General features: G+C 33.5%; 1 protein-coding gene across 2 annotated transcripts; it reads right to left on the bottom strand.

Moving 5' to 3' along the window:
- Nucleotides 1–775: 775 nt before the first annotated feature.
- Nucleotides 776–26,495, bottom strand: LOC144975183 (ras-like GTP-binding protein RHO). 2 transcript variants are annotated; one of them, XM_078918995.1, is made up of 4 exons: nt 26,371–26,495; nt 17,238–17,411; nt 5,511–5,660; nt 776–4,410 (listed from the first exon to the last, which is right to left on the bottom strand). In XM_078918995.1, the coding sequence occupies exons 2-4, from the start codon at nt 17,391–17,393 to the stop codon at nt 4,138–4,140; spliced, it is 579 nt and encodes a 192-aa protein (XP_078775121.1). In that variant the 5' UTR covers nt 17,394–17,411; nt 26,371–26,495; the 3' UTR covers nt 776–4,137. The 2 variants fall into 2 exon arrangements, with proteins under 2 accessions (XP_078775121.1, XP_078775120.1); XM_078918994.1 differs by lacking the exons at nt 776–4,410; nt 5,511–5,660 and adding an exon at nt 7,639–11,566 and having other exon boundaries at nt 26,371–26,490.
- Nucleotides 26,496–27,643: the final 1,148 nt, after the last annotated feature.

Raw genomic sequence — 27,643 nt, 5'->3', positions numbered from 1 at the left:
TGTTTACAAATCATAAACAAAACATAATACAGTGCATAAAAGAGGGATGATTTACAAGGAAAAAAATATCATCTCCCAAAACCAACTATATATTTTACCGTTTCCCTCTCAGCCAGGGTATCTGACCAGGGCCAGGACAAAACCAAGTAATTAAGGGGGATAGAAGACACAGTAAGTACCTCCCTGCCCACTATGGGAGGTCAGGAACCCCACCCGGATTTGACTGTTGCCCACCTAGCCAAGGATCAGGAAAGTGTCAGGACAAAACAAAGTACAATCTCATTCCAAGACAAAAGCAGAAGACTAGAAAGAAAGGGGGATAGAAGAGAGCCAGTGACCTGCCTGGCCACTATGGGAGGTAAAAGAATATTTTGTTTGTTGCTTTAGGTCTCTTCCAACACAATTGAGGTTATATGAGAGACCGCTGAAACAAAAAAACAAGCAATCTAACAAAAATAGTACAAATGTAAATCAAAATCATAACCTAAAGATATAAGCTAAATTATAAATAACCAAGAACAAACAGGTAGAAGATTTACAGAAAAAAAAATATCCCCTGTCAAAAATACAATCACAAACCAAAGAAGCAGGATAGGCTAGTAAAGAGAAGAAGAAACGACATCACTATCGGATCGTACACCCATGCGAACATCATAGGTATATGATTCAAGGGTGATGCTCCCATCCAACCACCCGCTGAAAAGGAATACAAACCCACCCAGGAGAAAGAGTGACAAAACACATACAGCAGGTAAAAAACTATAAAGTCGGTTGGTATAAAGAGTCATAATTTATTATTTAATAATTGAAGTAGTAGTAATAGTAGTAGAAGTACAGATTCTTTGTATCATCTTGGATTACATGATGGGAACCGAAGCATCGCATTGATTCATTCATTCATTTGTTATTACTTAACGGAGTGCCTGTGTGATTGTTTTGAGAAACAGAACATGTGGAAATTGCTGTGTATGTATCTGTGTAAAGGTATGTTATGTTTCTAGTTGACAAATATAGATACTAAACCAATCTCATAACACCCCCCTCCCTTCCCAAATTGAAGCAATAATTTAAGACAAACGATCAAAGCAGAAGCAAAAATATGATAATATTGTTAAATTAAATTTAGTGGTAAGGTTCTGATCAATTAACTAACTTCTTTCAATTAACCATAATGCCTCTATCAGAATATGCGATAACAAAAATTTGTTTCATTTGCATATCTTCACGCTATACGAAAACATAGGAGGATACAGTTAAACAACAGAGGAAAAATAAAAAAAATATCTTTGGATTTAATCTTTCACTTCATCAATGGTTTGTAAATTTATTTTTTTCTTTCCGTCTTTTATTTAAAATGATGATCTATTACTTAAAACCTATGGGCCTTAAAAAGGTAGAGATAATACAGAACAGTGTGCATAATATAGTAATATGTACATAAAATCCAAATATGTGTTAGTATTAAATTGTACATGTAATAAAAAACAAACAAAAAACGAAATCCAAAAAAAAAAAAAATAAATAATAACAGAGTTGAAGACAATGACGACATCTCCAGTTCAAATTGCAGAGGGGTACAGTAGCTGTATGACATATTAATTTATCTTGATGAAAGGGAGGCCAAACCATAATCATAATAACAATCATAATAATAATCATAAATCGACAAAAAAAAAAAAATTAATAATAATAATTATTTCCATGTCATCATCAAATGTGAAACCACCGAAGAAATTGAGGAAAAGCAAGAGGAGGGTGAGTTAAGTGATACACGAGTAAGACAAATCAGGCCTATAGAATTAATAAAAATAACAATAATATTTATAACTATACTACACTTATTCGCCAAAGCGTGTATGATAACGGAGGAATTCATAATTATTATTATTATTATTATCTCCAAGCAAAAAAAAAGCACACAAATGAGAAGATCTGTGTGGTTTAAATACTTATTCTCTCAAATTGAATAGTTCTTATGTCCATGATGACTTCTAGATTTCCTGTAGATCTTTCGAGCTTACAGATGTAACAATGACCTTTGAAAAATAATTACTATAACCAAGATAGTTATTTAACGACAGAAAGGAGCAGAAAGGAGCGATAGTAAAAAGACATAATAAGACCATGGACTGCACTGCGCCACATAATGACTGCATTTATATTTATATCGTCTTAACAGGAGAATAGGAGAACATCCAATTATTTTCACGACTACCAGAGAGTGAGAAATAATGGTAGATGTGCTACCCAATGTGTTACTATATAACTACACACGACGGCCTCTGGGGCCATGATATATCACACACGCCATTGTATATATTGTTTTTATTTTCTTCCAAGTCTATTACAACATGCTAGACTTTTTCTTTAAATTAAAAAAAAAATGATAGCCATACAACAAGTGGATAGATAAAGCATGCATCACTGTCGTCTTCGAATCCATCTTTGAACAAATGAGAGCAAAAGAAAAGAAAAAAAATTGTACCAAGTCTTTCACACTTTCCGTACTATCATATTTCATCATAAGACATTTCTCCCCCAAAATTTGTAACTAATCTACGAAAAAGGCACTAAACTCGACATGGTCCCTTTGAACAAACATTCATCATCACTTTTTTAAAAGATGTAAACAAATGTTAATCAGTTTTCACTACTACTCTCAGCTGAAGACCAAGTCCACAGTAAAAAATTGCCTTCAATTTTTAAAAATATTGTAAAAAAAAATAAAAAAGGATAATTACAATACTTTGATAAAAAGCAGAGACATGAAAAAAAGCACCAGTCTTCTAACATTTCCATCCATTTCATGTACATTTTTCTAATCGAAAATATTTTTTAAAAAAAGTTTTGTAATAATAAAAAGTTGAATAAGAATGAGTTTCAAAAGCTAACGAATAACTTCAATTTCATAATTATTGATAGAGAATCGGGTTGTCACATAAAATTAATGTTTTTTGAAAAAGTAACACTGGATGTTATAAAAGGTGTTTAATATATATATATTTTTTAAATGTCTTGTGTTTTTCACAGTCAGATGCTTAAACAAATTGGATAACTATGTCTGCACAGTAAACCATACATCCAGTGCCTTTCATCATCACCATCACCATTCTCAACATCACATGAAATCGAAAGCAGTGAGCAATTTAACACCAATTATTACAAGAATAGTAAAGAAGGGGAGAATGACTTGATGAAAAGACAACATACAGACAAGCCTTATATCATTTGTTTCATTGCAAAAAAAAACAAAACAAGTACCCAGGTATACTTTGTAGTGGTAGTAGAAGTAAGTTTTGTTGCGGCAAATTTTATATCCTTGTCATTTAATTTCATCATAATTATGTGAACTCACAATACATTTAATACATCACACGCTCGCATTACTTATCACTCAGCACAATTCAACTTATTTCCAAGAATATTAAAAATAATGACAATAATAACAACAACAATAATAATAATAATAATAATAATAATAATAATAGTAATAACAATAATTATCTTTTTTAAAAAGTAGTAAAGCAACCATGCATGTGATTTTTTTCTTCTTCTTCCTTTTAACGTAATGCAGATCATGTATAAAAAAAAAAAAAAATGTTGCTTACATATTAAGAGCATGGCCTATTTAAAATATATTCACAAATAAAGGGGGGAAAAAGACATCTAATATTTATGGTTATCTCAGTCGCACTACATGTATACAGAGTACCTATACTATTCTATCAAACAAACTTGATCATTAATCAGGAGTAATATTTGGTAAAGAGTGCTGAAATTTGTGCAGGGCATACGATTTTGAATCTTGAAATTTTGAAATAATCCAACCAAAAAAAAAAAAAAAAAACCCATTAAAAAATGGTCAAAGAAAAAACCCAAACTATTTGGGTAGGAAGGAAAAAAAGGGGGCGGAAAAGGATACCCTGCCTTACAGATAGATAACCATATAAAACGCTGACAGATCATCCATTATTTTTTCATTTTGTTCTTCGGTAAAAGGGATAAGTGATATCATTTATTTTTTTATTTTTTTAATTTATTTTGTCGACTTGTATCTTCTGTTTTTTGTTTTTTTTTTCATAATTCATGAAATAAAATACATAATCATTTCTTTTCAATGAGAAACAAAAAAAAAGCTCACAATACAACACATTTAGTTTTGCTCTTCTTTTTAACTTGAAGGGCAGCTCTGGTGGCAGTTTCAAACACTTCCCTCACGCCATCCTTGGTCTTGGCCGAACACTCTAGGTACGAGTATGCACCAATCTTCTCGGACATGGCACGGCCGTCTTCTGGCCGGACTGGTTCTTGCTTCATTTTGACAAGTTCCTTCTTTGTTGTTTCGTCATTGCGCAGATCCTTCTTGTTCCCAACTAGGATAATGGGAACACTAGGACAGAAGTGACGCACCTGGAAGTGGAAATGAAATAGTTTTTGTTTAATGAAATCCAGCACTGTCTCTTAAGATTTGAAATGAAATGAAATTGAATTTAAATGAAAATGAAATTCCCTTTATTCATCCCTTATTATTATTATTATTATTAGTGCACATATTGGTGGTATTACGATTGTTGTATTTTTTGTGGTTATTAGTAGTATCAGTTTATTTTTTCGTTCCATTTACCATTTTTTTCCCACTTTCATGTATGTTGTCACCAAATTGTGTGATTTATTGGCGAATGCCTAAGATGAAATAAACTTTTTATTCATCCCTTAGGGAAAATTTGTTTGTAGGGTCTATTCCAAGGGAAGACTGGAATAACCCAGGCGTCAGCCGCAGTGCAGCACCGCAATTTGAGCTAGGGCGAGGTGACTTGCTCAAGGCCACACAGCGCAGCTACGGGGATCGAACTCGGTACCTTTTGGGCATGAAGCAAAGACCGTACTCGCCGAGCCACACTGCCCCTATTTAAATCAACACTAACAAGTTTCAAATTTTTTTTTCAATAGGTAAATCAAATAGAAAGAAATTCAGATTCTTGGCTTGGTATCATTAATATAAAGCTGAGTGCTGAAAGTCTGGACCAATGAGTTTATATAACTATTGTCAATCTTTCTCATTATTAGGGAAACTGAAAAATTTGGGAAGTATAAAATCACTATATTGATAAATATTGTTTCTTTTTTTGTTTTGCTTTTACAGTTCAGCAACGCTATTAAAAGTCAGGAGATAGAGTGAAATTAATTGAAAGGACAGAAGAGATGATGGGAGAAATGGAATATTTATCGTGTTGTTATCAAAGCAATTTTCTAATTGATAGCTTATTTGCATAATTATGAAAGAAATAGAAACTTGGTTTCATACTGCCTACTAGGAGAAGATATTAAACATGTTAAAGTGCTATGTGCTGAGCAAGGCTCGAACCCAGGACCTTCCGATCCAAAAGCGAATGTCATAACACAAGACCGCATAGTCGCATTGTAAAACCACGGAAATGCACTATACAAGTGTGCGCAATTTTTTTAAAAACAAAATTTTGTAAGAGAAGGAAGAACATGATTTATTTTACCTCAGGTGTCCATTTTTCTGGAATGTTCTCCAAGCTGTCTGGGCTGTCAATGGAGAAGCACATTAGAATGACATCCGTGTCTGGATAAGACAAGGGCCGAAGTCTGTCATAATCTTCTTGACCTGCTGTGTCCCACAATGCTAGCTCTACCTAGAAATGCACAAAGAGATATTGGAAAAAGTCTTAAATAGTCCATCATTGAAACAATGAAATCATGTTGAGGGTGGCCGACTGTAACCTTACAATTGCCATGAAGGGTTAAATATCACTTTAGTGTATATTAAAGCCTAATCCCTCCCCATTCATAAGATCAATTGACTAACCATAATTCCATTATTTGACAGACATGGCCATGCAATCTAAAATCATACACTAATCATTACTACAGAAACTGCCCATTCTTAAAATCACTGCACTTACACTTACACAGTTAGATAAGAGTGTCGTGTCGGATGCTCTTGATACAATTTATAAAGTTACAATAAAATCATAGGATTCCTACAGTAACAGATGCAGACATAGAGTGTACAGTAAAATATCCTCGCTATACCACCCCCTTGCAATACTGCTGAGCTTGCCTATAACCAACTTTACTCTCTTCAATTAAGGTATGAATTTTTTCCTGACTTGACATCATAACTTGCCCTTTTCACCATGACAGTTATTAGAAGCACTAGTCATATCAGTTACTGCGGTCTTGGGAAAAAAAAAAAAATAATAATAATACTAATAAAAGGTCAGGTTTGCCCTTATGACCAGAAAACAAATCTAAAAATTTGTGTTAAAAAGAAATTCAGTCTCCCATTTTATAAGATTAATGATTGGTGCGTGCTTTGTCAAATGAATGGCAAAATTATTCATATACCACCAAATATATTCTAGTCCCAAACAAAGCAAGAAAATAGAGTTTTATTTATATCAACATCACCATAAATTTATATTGATGTAGGAGAGAGTGAACCTTGGCAAACAATAGTATAAAAGAAGGTAACAATACAAAGAAAAAAAGTTGCCTCGCATCCTCTTCATATTACTTTAATTTGGACATTAAAATTAAAACAAAATAATTTTCTGATTAAAAAGAGAAAATGGATGAAAAAAAATTAGTCATTTTATGTGGAAAAAGACCACTACAAAAACACAGAGAGCAGTAGGGCTGATGGGGATTTGAGTGAACAATAAATTTGTTTTTAGGAGTTGAAAAGCTTATGACACTTTTAGATCAGTGCTTCTAAAAATAATAGTATTGTTAGTCAAAAGAGGTCTGGCTATTATAAGCACCACAGAAGAAAAAAAGTTCAATGTGGACAAGTTAACTAGAGATCAGAGGAGGATCCAAGAGCTGTATATCATTGTAGCAAGTTGGAAACACCTTTGTTAACAGTACCACAATGAAAGCATTCCATGGTCCCAAAAGACATTCAGATGGTTACAAAATAACCATTTAAAAAATCTTATATTGACTAAACATACATATTTAATTAAAAGAGAGACGATTTACAAGGGAAAAAAAAAATCTCTCTCGTAAACAAAAGATAAAGGCATCCAACAGAAAGATTCCAGACAAGGTCCATGGATATCAAAGAAACCCAAAACATAAAAAGGACCAAAACCACTTGGTAACAACAAATTGTACTTGATTTCACATGTTATCGTAAGCGCCATTAAAATAAATGGTGCTTACGATAGTATGTGGCAGACCCTGATTAATGAGATATATCGTTATATGGAGTAAAATACCACAAAAGATGCATCCATGTTTCCCTCTCAGTAAAAGAACCAAGGCACGTCCCAATAGAAAATAGTATAATTTCAGAATGATACCACAGTGTGGAGGATAAGATATAGGTGGATAGAAGTAGAAGGGATGGCAAAAGTGCACCCCCCTCCCCCCTAATTCCCCTGCCTTAATGGTGGATGGGCAATCCCTTAAGACAAGTGGGTTGTGAAAAGAGCTGCAGCATCTGAAACCCATTGATACCCTCCGGTGGCAAATATACCATAGTTGTTTCTTTTTAAGAAACAATACAGAATAAAAAAAGGAATGATAAAAAAGCCAAAAAAAAAAAAAGGAATGATAAAAAGCAAAAAAAAAAAAAGGGAAAAAAAACCAACAAAACAACACATGATTAGTGAGAGGTTTTATTCAATAGATTGTATGACAATTATTTGAAATCAAACAAATAACGAAAAGTATCAAATAATACACAAAGATTAAACGAGCACAAAAACTTCCTGTCACATTAAACAGATGTTTCTACCCCCAGAGCTAATCAATTTCATTTCATTACTAAATATTTTAACTTTTAGACACTGATATCAAATGTTGTACAGTTGTTCATATCAAAATCTAAAACTGCACACACAACACCTTATAAGGCTACATCTGATAAGTAAAAAGATGAGGTAATCCAAAGATAACAATCCAAAAGTCCCCTGGACAAATAAAAACAAAGTGGTTATAAGACCCATCTATCCCTCTATTTAATCTGAAATCACATTAAAAACAAACTTTTTAAAAAAAAAAATTTTTTTTTGAAAATAAAAGTTCTACTCTGGCACAGGACCCTTGCCAAAAGGGACACACTCAAATGTTCACAAGATACACATTAATATCAAATACTAACATTTACAGATAGATACTATGTACACAAGAAAGAAAGATCTGTCACAGACATACATCTAATAGTTTCCCTTTCGGCATGGGACTCTCTGGCCAGGACCATGGTTAAATCAATACAATTGTTTTAGGACAAGGGTATGGGAGAGAACATCAGAAAAATTGAGGGATAGGTGCAACAGTGTATATGATGTCTCTGGCAAAGCTCTAAGTCATTCACCTATGGCATTAAAAGTATTTTCCGCAAATTCCCGGAAAGATTTAAAATATCAATCTGCTTAGACTTTGACAAACATCTGGATGTTTTGTACTTGAATAACTTACCTAAAATATAAATTTGAAGTTATACGAATAAAAGATAAGTATAATATTTATTCAATTGGGTCCAAAGCATGCTCATAAACTGAGAATAAATTGGAAGGAATGGATTTCACTGTACGGCATTTACTTCAATCACGTCACAAACAATTGAGATTCCAAAATTTGACATATCAATCAGGACAAAGTAACTCATCACCTCAAAAGACCTCAACGGCAATAAACTATCGCGACAATAAAGCAAACTGGTTGAATTACACAACACACATAGACCAAAGCACGTCATCAGAACCAAGCAAGTATACTAAAAAATTCAATATTCTTTATATCTAGAGTTTAGTTAATAATACATGGGAATACCATCTTCTGCAGATTATTCACAGTAGAATACTGTGAAATAAGAGGATTCTATTTTTATTAACTCTATCCACAATTAAAGAGAAATTTTATAACGAACTTGACCTTGGATTAACAATCCACCTAGCTTATCAATTTGTACTTCATACTAAAATTTTCACTGATTTTTCATCCTGGAGACAGACTAAAAAAACAAACTCTTCAGTATTCAGAGGATGGATGAAATGGTTAAGTATGTTCTCTCAAAACTTTCCCATAACTTTTTTAAATTGTCAATCAATATACCATTCAAAATTAGATGAGATACCAATTATAATCTTTTACTACGTGGGCAATATCTTAAGTCTTGTCATGACTCATCAAAAGGTTTTATACTTGGTGAAATTGACTTCCTGCTCCGTGACCATATCAAGAGTCTCATCCAACATGTTAAGTGTTGTTGACAATGGACCCCTTATAGAGTGCAATGAACTGTTTAGTGGATATTGTGCTATATATTTTTTTTTAATATTCAAGATTGAAAACTAGATATAACATTTACAAATTTCTTTTAATTCCTTATCAGTGCATAAAGCTAAGCTCAATAAACACAACCATCTTTTCCACAAAATAATCACAGGTATGATAAAATATGGATATATTTATATTGTTTATAAATTGGTTACACATAATGAAGACCATGACTACTTTGTCGTTCACACCACAAAATAAATTGGCACAGTAGGCAACAAATGCTTCTGATGAGAAGTAATGATATAATGAATTCATAGACAAAGCAGCATGAAAGACATCTCTCTCTCTCTCTCTCTCTCAAAACCATAGAACAAAAGAAGAAAAGACAGAAGAAAATATCACATAAGTATGAATAATAAGTACTCACATAAAACCATGTTTATGTTACATACATAAGTGCATTTTGCAAAAGCATTGGTTTAATAGAGCCCAACTGCGGCCACCTGTATGCATTACTTCAAGATGGACACTTTCAATTGTAGAAGGGTCGTTTTTAACTGTAATTTGCTTACTCCATTTCGCAAGGTTGCAGTTTAGTCACATAAAACATGTATCAACTGCTTTGTCATTTCTTGCAAAGGCATGCAAAATGCTTTGTCTAAAAAGAACAGCCATATCACTAGACTGTAGCCACCAGTGTACCCTTAGCATGGCTGCCACTGGACACAACATATTTTTCGACCAATGGGCACACAAGAAAAAATTAATAAGCATAGTTTATGTGCACATGCCTAAACAAAAATTGTAAACCTACGACGAAAACATGGGATTTCAGGAAAATCTGAACATAGATCAAATCATGTATTCCAACCAGGACTTTGGTTGGGAATTTAACTTTTTCTGGGACAAAGACAATGAGTTTCATTATTATCGAGTGAATAATGCATTATGTCTTTATTATCGATGGGTTGAATAATAAAACTATTGGTGTATATATCAAGGTTCATCTCCTGTGGTTCAACCCTTCAATGTCATTGGTCTGGATGTGTTATTTACTTGTACTTCATATGTGGCTGAACAGGCTCTTACGAAGATTTGCGTGTTTAAGTTGCAGTGCCAAACCAAAAATATTTAGCACCATAGAACGAACTAAGGCTTCTAATTCCATTGGCAAATATATTATCAATTGTAACAGCCTTACGGACAATCCACAATGGCAACAAGTGTCTATATTGCAGCTGCAACAAGTGACTCTATATTAACTTAAATTGGAGTGCTTCTTAACAAAAAATGAGCGAGTAAAAATAAAGGTTTATAAATATGCTGGCCTTGAGAATTGTTCACTAAAATAAAATCTCTGGGCAATAAGGGTTAAAAAAAATCTAAACTGTTTACTAGGTTTCTTTATAAGTGATCTAACACCTACCAAAGATTAATTGAATTAACCTCTGCTGAAAACATGATAAAATATAGAAAAAACACTGCCACCTTAGCATATTAACCTGAAATTCCATGAGACAATTAGTTCTCATAGTTCTTTATTATTTCAGTCTTTCAGAGAAATAATTCAAATTAAGACTTTATTATTTACTTGCAGTTAACATACATAAAACAGAGATCCAAAAAGAGTATTATTTGATTCTACCATAGGGTAAAGAAAAAATTATTCAAATGGCGTTGTATGTTGACATAAAAATAAACTTTGGAGAAATGGAGTAATCAAATCAGCATCATCCATCGCCATTCATTTCATATGAGCGTTAATTATTGAGTAACTTACAAGTAAAAAAATTATTCTCGTATGTCTAACACTCTTCAATTAATTGTAGAAAATCATAACTATTAAGTGCGATTAACTGGTATATTTAGTTAAAATCTCCCTTCAAAGTAATGCACACTTGAATTTGCGAGTCTTCTTCTTAGTGGAAAGGGCAGCTCTTGTTGCAGTTTCAAAAACATCTCTCACTCCCTCTTTTGTTTTTGCAGAACATTCTAGATAAGCAAAGGCACCTATCTTGTCGGACATGCTCCTCCCCTCGTCAAATTTTACAGGCTCCTGTTTCATTTTATGGAGCTCCCTGATTGTTACTTGGTCGTGTCGCAAGTCTTTTTTGTTTCCAACCAGAATTATGGGGACGTTGGGACAGAAGTGGTGAACCTCAGGTGTCCATTTTTCTGGAATGTTCTCCAAGCTGTCTGGGCTGTCAATAGAGAAGCACATGAGAATGACATCCGTGTCCGGATAAGACAAAGGTCGTAATCTGTCGTAATCTTCTTGTCCTGCAGTGTCCCACAATGCTAGCTCTACCTGGAAAATAAAAAGGGAAAAGAAAAAAAGGAAGACTTTAATAATGCATTCAGGTTTAAATTTTAAAAAACAATGGGGAAAAAAGGAGCTCTAGATTTAAGCATGTAAGTGCAAAATTCGGTTTTAATTTTTTAAGCAGGATAATGAGAATTGAGAGCTTAGAAATTATAGTGTGAACAAATTAATGGCTCTATGAAATATGATCTTGTAAAACTACCTTCTCCCAACAATAAGCACAGTATATTAACAGTAAGTTGGTGCAAACCACATAAGCCCAAAAGATTAGTTTGGAGAATAACACAATAAAAAAAACACTTGCAGTTTGGATTAAAACTTTAAGACACTTGTTGTTAGAATGACTATATGACGTGTTGCTGTTGACTGTGTCACTAAATCAAGTAAGGTGTTCTATGGCATCTATTAGGTAAACTCGCAAATAATTTTTTTTTAAATTTCTCTATAACTACCCACACACCACATCCTCTGTGACTGTGAACAAGTTTCCGCCATATGAATGAATTCTAGTTGTAATTGATACTTCACCTAAGCTGTAGATATGGTTTACTTATAGAGCAGGTAATATCAATGGAGTAAATCCATGGTGCTTTATTCTGCTTTGAATTTCTTCATTAAAAAAAAAAAAGGTGGGGGAGGGGATGAAAATTTTATTTATATGTTGCTCATCAATGATAAGCTCCATGCTCTGCTGAAAGCTTTACAATCTCCAAATGGTGGGAAAGCGTACATGTAATAAATAAGACCATAAGGTGAGACAGTCTGTTAAGTGCTAATACAATTTTCCAAAAGAAAATACTGCCATTACACCAGACCACAAACAAGACACAGAAAATGTGTGCAGAATGTTTTACAAATGGCTCCATCATTGAGGTGCCGAATTACCTGCTAAAAATATGGGGACAAATTTTGAATTTGTTTTAAGTCCACAAATGCACAGCTACATCCCAGTTGACACAAAGGTAGTTTCGATTTATTTAGACAACGAATGCTTTTAATGGTTTGCAAAAAATTATAATCCTAAAGAGGGAACACAGTCTAACACCTGAAAATTTCCTGAGTTGTACTCCCAGCAAAGAACTTTACTAGCTCATACAGATCCTGGTCTTTCCGACCAATTTTTAACAAGTTATGACTACATATTGCAGTCCCCCACCCCCCCCACCACCATGGCAAACTCCATTAAGAGAGGAACATGCCATATATACTTAGATATTAATCAAAAATATTTTGGCTATTTTAAAAATTGCCTTTAATTTAATGATTGTTTGAATGCAACCTATAAAGCAAATTAGCCCAAATCTTCTTGACATTCTATAAAGTGTCATGGCTACTTTAGTAAAGTAAAGGCTTTTTTTTTTTTTAGTGACGAGCTGCAAGCATCCTTACATAATTCAAGAGAAGAATATAAGAATATTTTCAAATGATGATACCTTCCATCTTCTATACAACCACAAATCTGAATTAGAAATGCTTTAGGACTAAGTTCCAATTGGAAAATGATAAATTGGTGAAAAATTGTTCAAAATCAATATTGGCTTAATTTTTTTTTTTTTTAAAACACTGTGACCTCTACGAGCAACAGAATGCAATACTTCTTTATTGTGCGACTACAGTTGGAAGGCCAGGATTACACATTATATGCAGATTTGCATCCAATAACTGAAGAGTGACTGAAATGTTTCAGACTTTATTTTTTTCTCCTATTTGCTGAATAAAAATTTAAAATTTCATCGAGAGAAACATGACACAAAACCAGACATCAATTATTGTTGTGAAATTGATGTAAGATCAAGCTACCAGAGGACAAGCAGAATTTCCTTTATAATAACCACATTTTAAAAAATAATAATAATTCTACTTTTGCACATTTTAACGAAAAATTCTTATCACACAAGTTCAAAACAGTTGGCAAGTCTGCATACATTGAGACTATCTGTACCAAGAGTTAGTATGTGGTCTTTGTGCTATCAATGACTGATTTGCTTACGAGCTCATGCAATTATTACATAGTCAGGGACAGTGTCACTTTCGATTGATAAGCGCCCTCTTGTGTTTTATTTAAATTTCTGAGAGAATGAGGACTAGTCGGCAAAATGAGGACAAAGATATGTCTATGGGAGAGGGGAGGGAAGAAATTTGTCAAAGAACTAGACGCATGATTTGCATACAAGACTGCAGAACTGCCACTCCATTACACCAGTAAAAAATTACATTTTTGAAGTACACACCCAAAAATTAAAATGGTTAAATCATCAATAAATTTTTTAAATTCATATTTACATTTGTTATTCTTAAGTTTGTTTTCATTAAGGACCATGAGCAGGACTGCTTACCAACTAAAAAAAATTGTGGCACTTCAAGATCATTTAATATCATAACTGCCTACTTTATAATTTCAAAATCGGAAATCCAAAACAAATTCATTGCTAATCAATGGTAAAGTTCAGTAATAATAATCTAAACCATGAAAACAAAATATTATATGCAAACTTTTATACATAAAAGAAACTTTGTTATTGCATGGCTGCAACCATTACGAGTTAGTGATCAACTTAGCTATCATGGGCATGGAACTGACCATTAGCCTTTATAACTTAAAGGAAATTTTAAGTTTTTTTTCTCTTTAAAATTGCGGTAACTAAAGTTTATTTTACATTTTAAAGTTTGTATGTAACATCTTTTAATGGTTTGGTATAACTGAAATTTTACCATTTATTACTGATGAATTTTGAGTTTCTCTAACACAGTGACAAAATTATTGTGAAATCAAAATCCGTAATATTAGATCCTTTTCCTTAAGTCAGTAATTATCAAATTTACGTAACAAATACGGATGGTTCGTAAAAGTAGGCAGGTATGTTTAATATGCAATATAACATGTAGAAAAGGAAAATGTAGTAGCAGCAGCTTTACAATGAGGACTTTGGACCATTATTTCCTAAAGCTAAATTGTTAATTTATAAAGTTTGATTATCTATCTTATCCCGGAGATCTAATTTTTAGAATCCCACATTAGGCAGGTTGAGATATTAGTACCAATCATTTCTCTTGTTGCAGTCATGATATGTTTAAATAATGAGACTTTTAAAATTGAAAGTATTTCTTTTTTAAAAAACCAAAAGACAAATTCTCTTAACAAGTAAAAGCTATCATATTAACCTGTGTAAAATCATTAATCAAGGAATAAAACACAGAAAAACTCAAGTTTTAAAAAATCATTGCAGGATATCTGAAGACCTTTTAAAAATATGGGAAACTCAAAGGAATAACAGGCATTGGCAGTTCAATAGTTTGTATCTAAGTCCTTTTATGTTTTATCTTTTATTCAAAAGTCAATTGCAATAGCTTACTGTGGGATTTCATATGAAATGGATCAAAACCAAGAAAACTCTGTATTCACCAAGACCAAAAATGCCTAAACAATATAACGGGCCAAATATCAATGGAAGTCAAAGGTGTCCACTGTTCCTTACTAGCATGTCCTTTTCTTATTCATTTTACGACCCCAAAGACCAGGCCTTGTTCCAACACAAACTCGACAGGCTTTGATTTAACTTTTTAAAATATAATAAGGAGTCCCCGTTATAATATTTCCTAAGAGTAAAGGGAACTTCAACAAGGTTAATAATGCACAGCGGCCAACTTTTCAAAGAGCTAAAACGGGACATCCTTGCAAACAATACCGTCATGACCTAAAATGGCAGCAAGTTTGGACTATTATGTAATATAATCTAGATTTAGAGCATTTTCCAGTCCTTGATTTGATTTGCTAGTCAAAAATCATAATCCTGGGACATACAAGGGTCATTTCCATATACATGAACAGTTCAGCTCTCTAGATTGCCAAATAGGGACAGTCCCGATCTTATCAGGACAGTTGACTGCTATGATAATGTCAATCTGTGCATAAAAACCATTAAACAATGGCGAGGCAATGTATGATTAATAACCCTTTGTTTTGTTTTTTTATTTCCTTTTTGCAGACCCTTGATCTGACATACTGGTCTGGTTAGTATTGATATATCATACCAAGTTTGAGCTACCTTGCTAAACAATTTGATTTTTAAAATGCTGTGCATTGAAACATCACACCAAAGCAATTTAATTCCAAACCCATATTGACATTCAGAAGCATCCATTTTTAACCTTGACCCAAGTTTGGAAAGAAAGGCACAGAGAAAAAAATATTTTTGATAAAAACAATATTTTGCTTATAAATGCGATAGACTTGATTTTATGGCACAATGAAACTTTAAATTTGAGATCTAAATCCAAAATGAAAATCTATTTACATTCAACTTAATCAAGGCATCATTATCTAACACTTGTCATGTGTGGTGTATTGCACATATTCGTCTAAGTATTTTCTTCATTTTAATTGAATTCCTCTAAACTTTGGGCTATAATCTACGATTGACTTCACACATATTTCTCAGAACAAAAAGCATTTCTGAATTAGATGTGTGTTTTAACACAAGATGTAATGACTAAAACAAAAAAGCTAAAACAACAGGAAACATTGAACACAATCATGCAAGGATGCAAGAAACCAAAAGTCTTTTTTTTTTCAATCCTGGGTGACAAATACTAATAATTCTAAATATATTATATTATTTATCAACGAACCTAGCATTAAAACAAATTAAGTACTCAGATGAAGTTGTTATCGGCATGCAAAAAATATAATTTTTTAAAGACTTAAAATTAACTTTGAATCATAAGATGTTCATCTAAGTGGTGAAAAAGTGTAAAACCAACAAATTAAAAATAAAAATAATAATTCAAAAAAAAAGAAAAAGAAAAAGGAAACATGCTTGAATAACAAATTCACTCACCATTTAACCTCAAACGAGTAAGTCCTTTTCTTTAAGCATCTCCAGTTCGTAAAACATACCAGAAATCGCGTAAAACAAAGGGACAAAACTCCAAAGAAAGCAGCAACAACTATCATCATCGGGGACTATTTCATATCATTTTTTAAAAACGGATCTCAAAGAAGTTTCATTCAATATCGAACTGTCGGAAAACAGAAATAAAAACAGAAAAAAGTGTCTAATAGCAAAAAAAAATAATAAAAAAGATGTGTCATATCGAAGCATGATGATAATAAATCACCAAATGATAATATGAAATAAAATTAAAAAGTGATATATATGTATAGATATAAATACATCGCTGACTGGCTTTAAAAGAGCTACTACACAGGTAGTACAGGTAGCAAGTCTACACAATTAACTTTTCAACCATAATAATCATGAAAGAACCAATATTGAAAGCTGGTCTGGAGGTGACAACAGGGATTGAAATCGTCATCTGTTGTGATTATCAATAAGTAATAAACCAATTTCAATTATTGGTCATTCAAATACACAACATTCGATCATAATCAATGAGCTAATATGATGCAGATAGTTTTTAAAATTTATATGTAAAATGTATAATTTAGAATGACTACTGGAGCATCCAATGTACTTTTTCATTATTGACAAAGTAAGGTATCTATAAGGTCTCTTTTATTCATCTTCATCTCAATCCCTGCCATCAATTACTAAACATTTAAATGTGACAAATCAGTAACAAAAATGACAAATAATAACAGCAAGTATAGACAAGGCTCTTGCGGTAACAGCAATGTGTTTATTCAGGTACTTACTGATTTGGCATCCACTTCAATATCTGCTACATAGTTTTCAAAGACTGTTGGCACGTATACTTCAGGGAACTGATCTTTACTGAACACAATGAGAAGACATGTTTTACCACAGGCACCATCACCGACTATAACCAACTTCTTTCGTATCGCTGCCATGATTGGCACCTAGAATATCTGAGGAAAAAAAAAAAAGAACAAAGTCCAAAGATCAATCAAAATGGAAACACATCTGAGACTTTCCTTTCCCCTATGTTGGATAGTGATAGGTCGCTGTGCACTTATTTGCAGGTCTGATAACCCAATTCCTCATGGGCTTATTGTTGTAATGGAAATCTCAAAAAAAAAAAAAATTACACAAAATACTGTCCATAATATCAGACTAGGCCTATAAGACTATAAGTGGGTTTGGATATCATAATTGCATATATGTACATGCCGTGATAGGTGTATCAATACAAGTACATTGTAGACACACAAAAACAAGAGCTTATATTCACAAGGCACAAAGAATATGTTTGTCAACAAACATATGGTTTAGGTAATGGTTGAACTAATTTTATTTTATTTGTCCAATCCAAAGAGCAAGTTTATCAACAGACTTTATTACTGGACCGATTTGACCTTTGACGACTCAAAAGATTTCTTTCTTCTCGAACTTAATTTCCACCATAGTATGGAAATCAAAATAAATAGGTGCCTGTGCATAAGCCATCTAATTTTGTGATTTACTGTAAATTCATGTTGCCAGATTCAGTTGCACATACCTAGACTTTATTATCAAAATGATTTTGATCGTTGATGGCACCAAAATATTTGTCTTGGGACTTGGTCTATGTTAATTCCCACAATAGCATAATAGTTTGAATTTATTAGTGCCCATTCGTAGTAGGCTTTATTTCCCCACAAATGTCAAAGGTTTTCAACTAGTAACAACAACAGCAGTCGTAATAATAACAATAATAATAATAATAATAATATAATAATAATAATAATAATATAATAATAAATAATAATAATAATAATAATAATAATAATAATAATAATAATAATAATAATAATAATAATAATAATAATAATAATAATAATAATAATAATAATAATAATAATAATAATAATAATAATAATAATGATAGAATAAGAAGAAGAAGAAGAAGAAGAAGAAGAAGAAGAGAAGAAGAAAGAAGAAGAAGAGAAGAAGAAGAAGAAGAAGAAGAAGAAGAAAGAAGAAAGAAGAAGAACAAGAAGAAGAACAAGAAGAAGAAGAAGGCCAACCCACAATTGTCCATAAAATAAAATGAAATAAAAATAATTAAAAACCTGAATTTAAGTCCCTCCATGATATAATACTGATTGAAATAATATTTGAATTCAAAGGCAATGATCAAATTAACGCAAAGCTCTATATAATTTAAATATGCCACAGTAATTAAAATTAAAACGATGGGTTAAAGACAAAAGAGACAAAACATAAGTTTTATCTTTGAAATGAGCATATATGCAAGACAAGAAACTTACTAATGATCTGTGTACACAAGACCTTGATTACAATTATCATCATTATTCATACTCAAATTTTGAATAACTGAAGTATATGTTACACTCATGAGATAAAACATTGTTAACATAGTTTTGAAATATCAGTACATGACGAGTCATGGGTAGATAGAGATGTGATGTAGTAACTTAAAATTTGGCTACAAAAAATTTCAGAAATCAATCCCAGGAATTTAAGGGGCAGTTTGGGTCTTTTCTAAAATAAAATTTAACTACCAGTATTGGGCGGTTTTAATCATTCTATATCGTCATTATAGATTTAAAAACATTCCTAAAAGCAGATTATCGCTAAACTTAACAGCAATTATATTTCCAGCAGTAACCAATTTAATTAATTCCTCATATGATTGTAGATGCCCGACTAGTCAAAACTACAAACCACGAACCGAACAACTCATACATTACGAGCACATATTAAAGCATTCAATAAAAGAATGTATCTTTGTTAAAGTTAAAGTGCAATTAACTCTACAACGAAGAAAATAAAATGGAATAATCTTCTTTTTTGTTTTTTACATTATGGAGATGTAAATTACCCTTATATGTTGAATAAATTTTCCAGCAGTCGGGTATAAAATCGGAAGTAGAGATGGAATCGAAGTAAACAGTGAAAGACTGTGTATAGCATCGATGCAAGAGTGAGACAATGGCTAAAATCTAATTGGCATGGGAATCAAAGACGTAGGACAGCTATTTTGTCTTCGAGTTAGGTACGCCAATTTGTGTAGAAACATTATTGTCAACCAGTTAATTAATGTGAAGCAGTCAAGAGTAACAGAGAGAACTTTCACTAGATTGTATTTCCAGAGGTTTGCACATTTTAGTTTCTCATGAAATTTATGTCGACATTACAAATTTGCCAAAATTCAGACGAAAAAGTGAAATTTATTGCTCAGCCACGATTGGCTACTTCTGTGAACATGATAGGTTTGGAAAGCAAAAAAATAATTTCACAAAGGCTGAGTGAAAATAGCTACACAAGGATGGATGTGCTCAGACTAGGTAGTCTGATATCAGCCTGTAGACAGGTGCCGATTAGCCATTGGAAAAGTGAAGCGCGAGTTTGGGTTAAAATTTGAATTACACAATTTCACATAATCACTGTTGCATTATTTTTGCAGTATCTGAATGGTTCTGGTATCATTTTAAGGGGGGGAGCGCCATTAAAAATGATGAATTTTGACCCAGTTTGCTAAAATTAGATTTTGGTAAGATGTCATGTGACCATTTGTCCGCATAAAAAAAGTGGACTGATTTCATGAAAGAATATCAAATAGTCAGGTGTAAAATGAGTACTACCAGGCCATTAACAGCGTTGTCTCTGTTGAGGAAAAAAATGTAATATCGCCTAACAGGCTTCATGTCTCGTTCTACAAGTCCCTTTTTGCTGTTGGTCAGGGGCTCCTTGTAAAGCTCTTTTGAATAAGTAAAGGCAAAAACATATCAATGAAAAGTAAAAACTGTCCTCTATCTTCAACAACTAATCACTTTGTTCTTGATTATGTCATGTGGTCACAATCTAATCAGAGAGCGAGAGGAGAGTTTTTCCCTCAACTCGTTTACTTTGACTTTTAAATGCGTTTTTCTCAAAACTGCAATTTTCGTCACTAAAAACTTATCTCCTCCCTCAGTTTTCAACCAATCTTCTTCAAACTTTCTACAAATGAGTGTCATACAAATACGCAGGTCCTCTAGAAGCCGGATTTTTAAAAAAAAAAAATATTTTTAATGAGTAATTTCAAATTTTGTAACTTTTTTCAAGGGGAATAATCGAGTAACAACTTTGAACTTAATTTTTAAAGTTTCTAATTTAAAAATTAAAAATCGGGCTTCTAGAGCCTCTTTATTTTCCTTTTTTCTACCCCTGGCCAAAATATTATGGCAATCGGTTGATAAACAAAAAAGCCTTTGTCTTTTTAAGATGTGTTGTTTATTTTCCAATATGGTGTCGTTTCCATAGCAACGGGCAACTTTTTTCGAAAAAAATGATATGCAATCATCCTTCCCAAACATATACATTATGACTGTGCATAGAAGTTTAGGATATTTCATCAAATAAAAAAAATGACCCTTTAGTGTGGCTCCCCCCTTAAAGGGCATAGATCAAGCTTTATTTTAATGTGATAGAAATCAATGTTGGTACATTATTTTGATAATTACGTCATTTTAAAACTTGGAATTTTGTTCAAAATTGAGATAGCAAAAAAATAAAAGAAAATGCATCTAGATAATTTATTTATCTATGTAGAAATTGACTAGGGAGACCAAGATTTTGGTCTCCCTAGCCAAAATCGGCCAATTTCGCTAGGGGGACCAAGATTTTGGTCTCCCGACGTAAAACTGTATTTTCGTTTATAGAACAGTTTTTTTATGTTGAAGTTGAAGAGGCGAGTTTTTTCTTCTATTTATTTATTGCTTGCTGTTTTTGCTTTTATTATTTAAGGGGGGGGGGGGGGGGGGGGGGGGGGGGTCTTTATAATCACACCCAAAAACGTCAGAAAAGAGATTGTAAGCTATCGGCCGGTCACCCACACAAATTTTTTTTTTAACAATATTTTTAGATTTTTGATAGGTTAACAGTTGATTCATTTATAGAACTGTTCCTCCATGTTGTGGACTGGGGTTTTTTTTTCGATTTTTTAAAAATTTCATTTATTTCTTTTTTATATATTGGTATGTTTGTTTTTAGGCCTTGTAGCTAACAATATTATCATACCCCCCCCCCCCCTCCACACCATACGAAATTTATTTTTGTACTCTTCTTTTTTAAATTCAATTTTGGCAAGGTAGACCGTGATTTTGGCCTCCCAAGTAAAGCCGTGTTTTCATTTATGGAATTATCAGTGGCTTTTTCTGTTTTGATCTCGTATCACGGTCTCCCTTGCACCCAACATCTCGGTTGTTTGTGGATCCCCCCCCCCCCCCCACCACCAATTTATAATTTTCTCTTCGTGTCTAAAGAGGGCTCCGCATGCATTGTTATCTAATATTAAATAACAAGACTGATTTTCGTAATATCGTGATTTTTATATAACTTTGGTATAACGGACGGTAATTATCTCAAGGTTTTGTTCTTGTTGCTTGTACAAATATCTCTGATTTCCATTTCGTATTAAAATAGCGTCACGATTTTTTCCGTTTAAAAGAAAATTCTCTAACTATAATATTTGGTCCCGCGGTTTTATGCATTTTAAATTTTAAATATTCATTAAGGTTAGGCAGTGATGATACTCACAAAAAGTCAAAAAGGAGGAAAAGTCTCGGAAAAACGGAAAACTCACCAAGAACATTCTTGCACCACAGGAAAGTAGGCAGGATGACTTCTTTTGAGTACAATTTTTAAACGCCCGGAGTCCAGTAAAAGGAGGAAATTTTTATATATATATATATTTTTTTTTTTTTAAAAAGGAGGTATTTTTTAAAGATTTATTATATTAATAGACCTGCATGCGAGTCCTGACCAAATTGTCTGAACTTTTTCACACATATCGCATTACCGGATCTTTTATTTTGTAACTCAGTACTTAGTCATATACATTTTCTTTTGGATTGTCCTACCGAATATATTTATATTAAAATGTTAAAAAGTACCAAACATTTATAGGGACAAGGGACAGCATGGAGGTAGAGTGATAGTTTGATATTTTTTCAAAAATAAAAATTAATAATTATTTTTTACATAGACAGATAGGCCTTTAAAAAACATTTAATAAGATACCTTACTTTTGGATCTAGGATAAACGGTTCCAAAGTTATGATGATTTTACTACTCTAAATTTAGTCTTACAAAAAGCTCAAAATTGATTGAGAATTCCCCCACTGGGAAGCCTCTCGATAAGGTGACTACTGATTAAAACGGGATCTTAGCATAGAGAAAAGAGGGTTGGTCACTTGTGGTCAACATTAAACATACTGCACTGCCTTCAATCTTTATGAAATTTGATATAGACACAGACAAATGATTTATCTAGATGCCTTCTCTTTTATTTTTTTTGCTATCTCAATTTTGAAAAAGATTTCAAAAGTTTTAAAATGATGTTATTTTTATCAAATTATAATTTTTGATACAATATGTCAACATTGATTTCTATCACTATCACATCAAAAGAAATCTTGATCTCTGCCCTTTAAAATGATACCAGAGCCGTTCATATACTGTGAAAAATAATGCAACAGTGATTATAATTATATGAAATTGTGTTATACAAATAAAGTTGCGCTTCACTTGTCCAATGGCTAATCGGCACCTGTCTACCTACAGACTGGGCTAGGGCGAGGATTGAGTGAGTTAAGAAATCTTGTGAAGCTTGGAGAGAGGATGAGTCATCTGTCTCAGCAGTGAAAACAGCCGTCAACGACTGAGGTGTTTTTCTTTTTTCTCTCTTGTGTTACTCACTTTGACTTTGACTGTCTGTGAGAATGCCTCTTTATGAATGATTTTCCTTTGCCACCGTAATCGGACCCCCACAGTAGTTTTTAACCTGGAATAATTGATCTTATCTCTAACTCTAAAGAGCAATAACCATCCCAATCATTAGACTTTAATCCAATGGCAAAAAAACAAAAACAAAATGCAGCACCCGGCTGGGCTGGCTTTCTCACGTACGCCAAAGGTGCCAAAAGAAAATCATCGCCAATTCCATTTGAATAGATTTCGAACACCATTCTCAACTGACTTCAGATCCGACGAACGGTCAAAGAATTGTTCAGGCATGATAACAAAAAATAATGTAAAAGAGTAATAGATCAAAATATACAACGACAAATCCCGAAAGTTTATTGATAGAGCGAATAAAATTGAAATGTAGCAACGTTCAATTGAACAAACAAAAGTTACTTGAATGGAATACCGAAAGTATGAAAACGAAAGTTAACGAACTGCGCATGCTCGATTATATCGACACACTACTCGTTTTTCAGACAATGAAGAGTTGCGGTCGAATCGAAGACTAGCGGAGTTTCCCGATAATTGCCGAACGAGCGTAACGAGGGCTTGAAAGTGCCGATTGTCGGCAACCCGACGCCCATTCGTCGGCACTTGACTGTTCGCCGCCGGTCGAGTTGGGGCTCGCCGACACTCCGACAATTGACGTCACTCGCAATCAGATTACTTTAGCAATAAAATAAAAATAAGTGATCCGGGAGATCGCAACTACCGTGATTGTCGGAAAACCGACAATTGTCGGCACACATGCAGGTCTAAATATTAAAAAAAAAAAGGAAAAGGAGGAAATGAAGGAAATATCCGCGGATCGAGGATCTGAGGAGGAAAACCGAGGAAAGGAAAGAAAACCGCGGATTTCCGCGGATCCGCGGAAAAGTATCATCACTGGTTAGGTGAATATGCATTTTAAAAAAACAAAAAAATATGCAGGCTTCAATAATATTTTATAATTCAGACTCAACGTACAACGAAATTCTGTGAACAGAGAAAAAGCCCCCCACCCCCACCCATCTTTTTTTCTTCTTTTCTTCTCTTCATTGACTTTAGTGAAAAAAATCTTCTCAAACGAACTTATCTCAGACTCAGTCTCAGATCCAACGAACCAGTAGTATAGGCATACTCACTTTTTAATTTTTTAAAACGTCCCTGTTTTCTACTGAGACATTCAGTTGAACACAGATCAGCTCACAAGAAACAGAGACGACGATAGAGTGGAGACTACCTCAGGCCTCATCCTACCATGCGTTAGAGGTGGGGCAGGGCCAGTGTCATTTAATATTAGATAATAGTGAATGCGGAGCTCTGTTCTAGGTACGGAGAGAAAATTAGTATAAACTGATGACGGGGGAAGGTGGGGGGTAACCCACAAACGACCACGGTATGCGGAGCTCTGTTCTAGGTACGGAGAGAAAATTAGTATAAACTGACGACGGGGGAAGGTGGGGGGTAACCCACAAACGACCAAGGTGTTTGGTGCAGGGGAGACCATGATACGAGATCAAAGAGAAAAAGCCGCCACATTTGGATGGAGTTTTTAAAACTATCCTATTTTCTTCTTTTTTTACTTTTTACCGACACTGAGGCGACCTATCAAACTATCTATTCAGACACTAAAAATCTAGTAACAAAATATTATCCATCAATGACATAAGGTCGTAAGAGACCCGTGTGCTACATTCCCGACTATTATTTTTTAAAAACCTTGTGTATTCATTCCATCTCACTACTTCATTCTTTGAGATTTTTTTCTTTTCCATCTTTTTTTATTTGACAAATTGCCTAATTTCAGTCAAATCACTGATATTATAAAGGCAGGATCTACGTACACGGTAACTGGTTTGCCACTACAATACAAGCAATGGATGGACCTAGCTCTGTATGTGTGTGTGTGTGTGCACACGTCTGTATGTGTTATTTTTTAAAATCAAACAATACAATTAAAGGCGAGATTCAAGGTTACAGTGTATAAATGTTGCCATGTAGTGTAGGTAGATCCTGAGGCTGGGTGCCGGTTAGTAACGAAAATAATGATACCAAAATATCTGCGATATTCCTCTTTATAACAAAGTTATGCATCTTTAATTGAACCCCCCTAAAACTTTTAGTAAAATCGAACGGCAATTTCAAGTCATAACTTTCTTATGGGCGAGTTGGGTCACAATTTGACTCCCACTGCTACTGCTCACCAAACTGCCTACAGTTACCGTGTACGTAGACACTCCGTACCATATACAGTACAGAATACAGATCGGAACAGCAGGGAAACTTCACAAATCCACAACAGATTTTTTTCAAATCTGACAATTTTGTGAGCTAGAAGTCTATGTATGTACACGATGACAACAATAATCAAGAACAAAGTAATGAATCTCTCTCTCTCTCTCTCTCTCTCTCCTGGACTCTCCTCTAACTCTAACCTAATGAGAATATGAGTGATGTGAACCCAGGTAAAAGTTTTTAAAATTGTCAAAGTGATCAAAATTGATATGGGAAAAAGCTATTGGTTTTGGGCCATTGGTTTATTGGTTGCCTTTTTTTCACTAGGTTTTTTATATTTATACTTTTGGACTTTTACTTTTACTGACTGATCTGTCGGTGGTTCTATTTCTATCGAAAGATGCCACAGCCAGACCATGGTGGTAATTAGGGATGTTGGTGGAAGGGTGGGGTAACAATCAGTTGAAAAAATTAACAATGATGATGCCATAAAGTGACCGTAAAAAGAAGGGATCTCAACGACCAGAAGTCACAAGTGAATTATTAGTGGGCAACGCCTTCAAAATAGAGCGATAACGATGATGTCATCAAAATGGCGAGTCAAGACAGCCGGCGAAATTGAGCAAAACCAAGATTTAGAATGACCAAGCCAACATAATGGGTTGATAACATAAAAAAAATTCATATACGTAAAGCTTACATACAATCACCGTAACTAAAGTTGACTCATATCGTGTTTCCATGCCTTCGACAAAGGCGGAAATACATTCACTAAGAACAAAAAATGGCTGTATCCCTTCCAAAGTAGCAGATAAAACTATGATTTCCAATATATAAAGCACTGTTAACGCAATGTCGAAGTATCAGATAATACTAAATACAAATTATTAATCATTTCATTCAAAACAAAATCCTTACATGTAAAATAAGGGTCTATTTGTGGTTGTGTTTATCTTGTTTCACAGGGACATACAACCACACCTCAATTCCTCCTAGAGGGGTAGCCCAAATTCCAAGTCAGAAGTTCCGTCTTCTTGCGAAATAAGAATTGTGGGTACGTCCGGATTTCTGTATTTTCTCTTTTACTTTCGATTTCCATGTTGGAAATTCGTCTGATGTTTATTTTTGACGAATTTCTGTAATTTGGAATTCGAAAATCGTTTCCCTTTTTGCCTTTCGCTGGTCTTGTCTTCAACCCCCAAGACTCCAATTTCCCTCTCATTGTGCCCACCGTTGGCATCTCGTTATTTCCCCCTTGAACAAGAGTGTTAGCCTTTGCTCGCGTTGGGGCGCTGCACTGCGGCTTACGCTTGTTTTGTTTTTGTTTTTGTTTTTTCGGTCTCTTCTCGAGGTATAACTTCAAGAAAATGTTTCCCTGGGGTTGAATAACGAAATTTTTAAAAGTTATGTTATTGCTCTTGCGGATTATGTCTGACTTCCAAAATAGTACGCCTATGTGTACCTATGTGTCTCCTTATTTTTCCACGATCTATGTGTATATTGGAATTTTACTTGTAGTTGTCAGTCTTTTGAAAATCAATTTCAAGAATGATTGGTCTAATCTAGTCGTTGTTATTGTTAGCAGCGATGGTCTTAAAAAAAAAAAAATAATAATAAATATCTCATGGCTTGATTTCACAAACTTTCCTTGTGCAGCTATGTGGTTTTCTGATAGGACACTCTGGTCAGGTGGTCTTGGGTTGGAGTCCCGCTCTGAGCGGCGCACAGTTGAGTCCTTAGAAGAAGAAAAAAAGGCTTTTTACTCATATTCTGTCATCGTAGGCTACTGAGGTGTAAACTTGGTACCTAGCCGTTAACAACCTTGCATCTGTCTGAATAAAAATTGTAATATCGTCTAACAGGCGTCATGTCTCGTCCTACGTGTTACGTGTTTCTCTACTGAGGTGTAAACTTGGTACCTAGCGTTAACAACTTGCATCTGTTGAATAAAAATTGTATATGTCTACAGGCGTCATGTCTCGTCCTACGTGTTACGTGTTTCTCTTGGCTGTGGAACAATTGCAAGTTCTTTTAAACGTTTAGTGGGTATTCTTCTTCTTCTTCTTCTTCTTATTATTATTATTATTATTATTATTATTATTATTATTATTATTATTATTATTATTATTATTATTATTATTATTATATTATCATTATTATTATTATTATTATTATTATTATTATTATTATT

Source organism: Berghia stephanieae, chromosome 6, assembly GCF_034508935.2.
Source record: "Berghia stephanieae isolate SIO BIC M18660-M18661 chromosome 6, UCSD_Bste_1.3, whole genome shotgun sequence".
Lineage (NCBI taxonomy): Eukaryota > Metazoa > Mollusca > Gastropoda > Nudibranchia > Aeolidiidae > Berghia > Berghia stephanieae.
The sequence above is the reverse complement of the archived record's forward strand: the minus strand, read 5'-3'. Positions and strand labels throughout refer to the sequence as shown.

Coding starts and splice junctions, on each gene's coding strand:
- LOC144975183 (XM_078918994.1), bottom strand. CDS start 17,393: ATGGCAGCGATACGAAAGAAGTTGGTTATAGTCGGTGATGGTGCCTGT. Junction 11,567..17,237: donor TTGAAGTGGATGCCAAATCA/GTAAGTACCTGA, acceptor TTTATTTTCCAG/GTAGAGCTAGCATTGTGGGA.